The 6,000-nt window shown below is 40.6% G+C and overlaps 1 protein-coding gene across 1 annotated transcript in view; it reads right to left on the bottom strand.

The window, feature by feature from the left end:
- Positions 1-266: 266 nt before the first annotated feature.
- The window catches only part of TTC8 (tetratricopeptide repeat domain 8), a 340,270-nt gene continuing 334,536 nt past the window's right edge, over positions 267-6,000 (bottom strand). The window contains exon 14 of the mRNA XM_078660024.1: positions 267-2,766. Within this exon, the coding sequence (XP_078516150.1) occupies positions 2,650-2,766 (117 nt within the window). The 3' untranslated portion in view covers positions 267-2,649. The remainder of the gene's footprint in view (positions 2,767-6,000) is intronic.

Here is a 6,000-nt window from a genome sequence, read left to right as displayed (position 1 = left end):
CGATCTATTTTGAAACAGATATGTAATACACCCTGTAATTCCAAGGAACTAAGAAAACTATGCATTGAGGTGTATCCTAACAAGACATCAATTTTGGATCGAGAATGTGTCAGGTCACACCCTATCTGAGCAGCACAGAAGACTAAAATTTACTGATAAATTGGTCCTTCAATCAAATATTCTTACCACAGACTTGTTTCAGAGAACTTATATAGCAGGCATGAGTGAAAAACACAAAGTATTAACCAATAACGAATACAGAAGACTAGAAATAGAAATTGCTTTATTTACACCATACTCCGACATGAATGGTGACATCTGTTGGGCAAAGTGAATGAAAGGGATGGGGAGAAACACAAGTGGGAGGAGGGAAAATATAAGAAAATTGGGAACATCAACCTGATTTAACCCATCAGTCAAACAATCCGAACATTCTAGAAAACATAATTGTGCAACTTACAGAGGTCTACTCAACAATGTAGTTTAAGATATTGGTGCAAATTAAAGGTCAACCAAATGACTTCATGCTCCTTTAGAGTGGATTCATCCGATGTACTTGTCAAGTGTGCCCACTGTCATTTTTGTTGAGGGAATAACGTGTAAATGTTTCCACAACTTTCTCAAAACTTTTCCATCTTCATGATGCTTTATGTTCTATTTTCTGGATATTGTGTTTGAAAGTGACATTGTTTGTTCTGAATCTGATCTAATATCCATGTTGTCCAGCAATCTTTTTGGATTTCTTCAATGGTCTTGATTATGTACATTAGGTCAGTTACAGCAATTTACATACTTTATGTACTGTGCTGCAATTTAAGAAGAGCATTGGTCTCTTTGCTACATTTTTCGATTATTCTTGCTATTGCTGGAAACCTTATCAGCCATCCAATCCAAACGTTTAAAATGCCCTGCAATTTGGGTGTTGGGAATGGTGAATGAGTCTGAAGCCAATATCAATTTCTGTCATTTTCGATGTGTCCCACCTCTGCCTCGTATGCCTACTTCTCTTGAATTCTAAAATGGGTTTACAAATATCATTTTCTGCATGAGGTATTTGCCAACTGTTGTTGATAAGCCACTCTACCCCATTAGTCTTGGACCACAAACTAAACAAGATTTCCACATTGGTGCGCCTTTCTCCTTTACTGACACATTTCAGTAACGTTAGCAGTGAACAAGTAACTTGATGCATTATGGCATAAGTCAATTTCCCCGAAGAAAACTTTTCAAATGTGCAGCAACTGACCGTTTGTATAAAGTTCCCATGAGTGTTCCTAGAAATGTTTGCGCCCCAGTGTTTATAACTAGATCTAAATAGCTGATTTTGGGATGGTAGAATTGGGAATTCGTTTTAAGTCTTTTATTTTTAGGCTTATGCTGCTGAGAAGATCCTGAAGAGATTTACAGGTACACTGCCACAGACAGAAAACAGTCAATATCACATTATCCATGTTAGTAGATAGTGATTAGTATTACTAAATTAAATTTTTTAAAGTAAAAAAAGCCATGAATTGTTTTGTCAGATGTGGGGTAAAAGAAGCACCCGTTGGGTTATTTTCAACTTTAAGGCAGGAGTTGGCTTTCAACAAGAATATATTTCTTTTGAGGGTAACTGTAGACAGTTTTAAAAAAAATATGTTGGTAGCTATTTGAGTCTTTTGTTAACGCATGTTAGCCAATAATTTAATAATGCTCATCTTGAGATATTTTAGTATACAGTATTTTTACATTATAGGTAGCAACCTATAACAACAGTCTTTCTTCAGCTGTATTGGCATGATCCCTTTTCTAGGCTAATGCAATTTTTAGCTGCTGCATTTCAGGACAACAGAAGGCTCTTTCTTAAGTAGCTAAAGGAAAGAATCTTTGTTGTCCTGAAAGTGAACAATCAGAAATATAAATTAGTACAAGAATGAAATAATTATTGCAAGAATGTTGGTTGTTCTTTTGGGTTTCTAAAAAGCCAACCCATATATTTTGTATTGCTAACACAGTGTTCTCCTTTAGATGTCAAACAGATTTCCAGAAGAGGAACTACGTTGAGCGATTTCAAGCTGCTGCAATGTTAGTGTGCAGCAAAGACTACCCACATGTAAACAAATGAATCCTTATGCAATAAATACCAAGTCTATAAAACAAAGCATTTGGTATGCCTGTCAGTATAACCAACATAAGGCATTATGCCCCACTACAATCCAAGATGTATCAGTTTCCTTCTTATGCCGCTCCATAAGCCTAGTTGTGCATTATGCCGATTACCACAGTGGCCAAAAAACACAAAAGAGTGTTAAAGATGTTAAATTTAGGTTCTTGATACACAACATAAATCATTGAGAATTCAAACCAATTTTGAGCACCATGTTTAAGTTTTAGTTAATGAACAACTTGCCATCTTTCTAAGGAAGGAACCATATCGCCATACTGCTAAGCATGGGGAATATGCCATCTCCAATAAGCATACTTTACATCAGGGCAAGTGAAACGACTCCTGTGCTACCACTGCCACTGCTATATCAGCACATCGTCAATGCTTTGCTTCTGCTCTTGACTGCATCGCATGTAAAGTCAAGTACATCACTCTACCACACTAATTTTGCCTGTGGTGCCAATTCTGTAAACACTATTGAAAAAATGTCCTAGAGTCCTAGCTCAAAGAACAGCAAAGTGCAGTTTTAACTGTTGTATGAGCTGTTTGGAGTTAACATGATCTGGAAAAGCTGCTTGTGCCTTTTGAGCCGCTACGTAACTACTTTGAAGATCTCCAACCTGAAAGAAAACAAAAAATGAAGACATGTCAATGAAGAGCTAACATGCCAAATCAACATTGGGCATAAACAACACACGGAAATTGTAAATAAACAAGTCATATTCTGACATGGGCAAAAGCTATTTGAGGATTTACACAATGGTAGCAGGTACTTCTAAGCCATTAAATATTAATTTTGAAGTAGCGGATGAGATAATCTAAGGAAGTTTGCTAGCCTCAAATCTTTTCTTTATTGTGTACAGATTTAAAGAAAATAAAAAAAGAGAATGCACATTAACAAGCAATAGTGCTGCTGTTGCTCCACTCAAACTGTATATTTGTTGCCTAAGTTTAATGTAGAAATATGAGAATTTTTCAGAAACCACAAATACGCATTAGAAAAAGAACCAGATAAACTACCATTGGCTAAGAAAAGAGAGTAGACCACAAGGACGACACAAATGCTTGATGGCACAGGGAGAAGTATCCCTAAAGGAGATAAGGGGTAGGGAGTTTGTATACTACTGCCGACATGATCATAAAGCTGTTTTGACTTTCGTACTAACCAGTTCTCTAGACCAAATTACTACAATGACATAAGTAAACTTATGTGGAGGAGGACAGGTTATAAAACGGTGCACAGTGTAAGGCACATGTCAAAGAGAGATAGAGAGAGAGAGGCTCATGAAGAGAAGGAGAGGGCATGATAGAAACAAACAAGTTGATTACCTTTCTATAAGCCTCTTTCTCGTGGATATTCTAAAAGCAGATTTCTCACTTTTTGATTACTCACCTTTTGAATCCTGATAGGTACCAGACTGGATCCGTAAGCTTTTCCTTGAATGGTGCCACAAATAAACCCTGAAGCTCAGTCTCACCTCCGGAAGTGACAACACAGAGCGGCATATAGGCTAGATGTCTAGAACTAGAAAGTCCCTAGCCAAATCTGTAGTTACAGCTTTCGCCATGGTGGAATATGCAAGGATGCCCTAGGGGTGGATCTTTTTTGCCACAGCTTATCACAGACCAAGTCAAAGGACAAGCCCCGCAAAAGGGTATGTTTCTGGACTGCCTTTCCTTTCCTTGTACCGGAGATGTGACGGAGAGAAGGAGGCAGGGAGCATGAGGGACATAAATAGGCAGCACCACTTTCAGAGTCCAAACCATCAAATTGTTAGGGAAAACATGAAAGGAGCATGGGGAAACATAAAAAAGAACTTTTAAGAAACTCATCACAATGGATGAATTGAATAAAGAGGACTGATTAGGCAAACAAAGAAAGGCCATTACCTGAGCCCACAGGAAAGTCTTTCGAGGATAGAGACAAAGAAGAAAAAACATCATCAGACAGTGTGTCCAGAAGAGGATCAACCTGCCTGTTTTCACAGCAGGGGACACATGTAGACAGCTGGCCAGACTAGGTGGCCCAGAGACTGGCCGTCAAAGATATCCCTTGTGGTCCAGCCACCACCACACTCTCAGAGACCCTATAGAGAGGGTACATGACTCCACTCCTCTCTGCTTGTTGGTGTACCACATGGTTGATGTGCTCTCCCTCAGTACCTAGACTGACATGCCCATAACAGTAGGGAGAAAGGCTTTGAAGGCCAGACGTTAAATGTGCAGTTCCTGAAGATTTATATGGCGATGGTACTCCATCTAAGACTATTATCTCCGCATCATCCAGGCGAACTTCCCAGCCCAATGATGAGAGTCCATCACTATAGTGAGCTATCTCATGTCAGGCTGGTCTCCACCATCCACCACTGAAGCTCCTGGGCTTCCGCCTCCTATTTGTGCAGATGTTGTCATAGAGGCATCCTCAGGGTCAGTCCAATTCAAGTCAAAGGTTCCAAAGTCGAGCCAGCATTTTCCAGCAGGAATGAGACATAAGCAGTATGCAGGAGTCGAGGAGACCAAGAAGCCTCAAAAACACCTAGGCTGGAACAAAGGCATGGGCCCAAAACATCATGTTTACAGGTCGAATGACCCGGTCTTACTGGAGATGCAGAAAAACCTTGAAGCCACTGTGTCCAGGATGGTCCCTAACAGTAAATTCTCTGCAGGGCTTGGAGATGGGGTTTTTACTCATTGATGGAAAAGCCAAAGGTGGACAACAATGAGGATATCACTTTCAAATTGTGAGAGTGACTAGGGCGAGGCTGTATATAACTGCCAGTCATTGATGTATGAGAATTCCTGACCTGGAAGGCTGAGCCAAGACCGACATCACTTTTGTGAACACTCGAGGGGCCTAGGTAAGGCTGAAAGTGAGGATATTATTCTGGAAGAGATCCTACCCTAAAAAAATCGGAGTGAATGCCTGCAGGGCTGCAGGTTTGGTACATTCTACAAGTCTAATTTAACCATCCAGTGTCCGGGATCCAAGGTTACAGGACCTAAACAAATGTCAGCATTTTGAACTTCTCCATCCTGAGAAAGGTTGACAAATTGAGATCTAATATCGAGCTCAAACCCAGCCCTTCTTGGGAACAAAGAAGTATTAGGAGTAGCATCCTGTGCATCTCTCTGACTTGGGTACCAACTCGATCACAACTTTGGCAAGCAATGTCTGAACGTTTCTGGTTAGTATGGCAGCAAGCTCCGCTGGTAGCTGAGCACAAACTAGAGGCACGTGCAGAGAGGTGGACAAAAAGGGGTAGGGTGTAGCCAAACTGGACAGTTTAAATCACCTATTGTTCCGAAATAATTGAATGGCAGCCAGACAGGCAAAATCGGATCCTGCCCCCCTACTGGCCCAGAGAAACGTGTGGAGAGAGAACTATGGTGGCTTGGAAGCAGGTGTTTCGTGCAAGTACAAAAAAGTTAACTGTTGCATCTGCTGGTGGACCCGGTCTCTTCCACAACCTTTTTTTCTGGAGCCACGAAAGCTTAAGAGGATGTTGGATGTCAGAATTAGAGGGAAAGAACTCACTAATAAAGAGGGCCAATACTCAAGACGTGCCTGCTTCAAGTCAACAAGAATCAAATTTGGCGTACACGGAGAGTGAGATATTGGAAGCTAGCTTGATGGACATTCTGGGTTGTGGGCGGCGCTTGCACTTCAGCTTTTCTTGTAGACTCAACCTTAAAAGGCCCATGAAAAGTAATGGCCAACCTGTAGTACTGAGCATGAGCCACTGTGTTTTGCTAATGACACTAGGAAAGAGTAAAATGCATGAAGTATTTATTCTATAGGAGATCTGATGTGGTGCTGTTGGTACTGGTGAAGAAAAACCTCAATTAAAATGGAA

Source organism: Lissotriton helveticus, chromosome 9 (genome assembly GCF_964261635.1).
Source record: "Lissotriton helveticus chromosome 9, aLisHel1.1, whole genome shotgun sequence".
In the NCBI taxonomy this organism is placed as follows: Eukaryota; Metazoa; Chordata; class Amphibia; order Caudata; family Salamandridae; genus Lissotriton; species Lissotriton helveticus.
The sequence above is the reverse complement of the archived record's forward strand: the minus strand, read 5'-3'. Positions and strand labels throughout refer to the sequence as shown.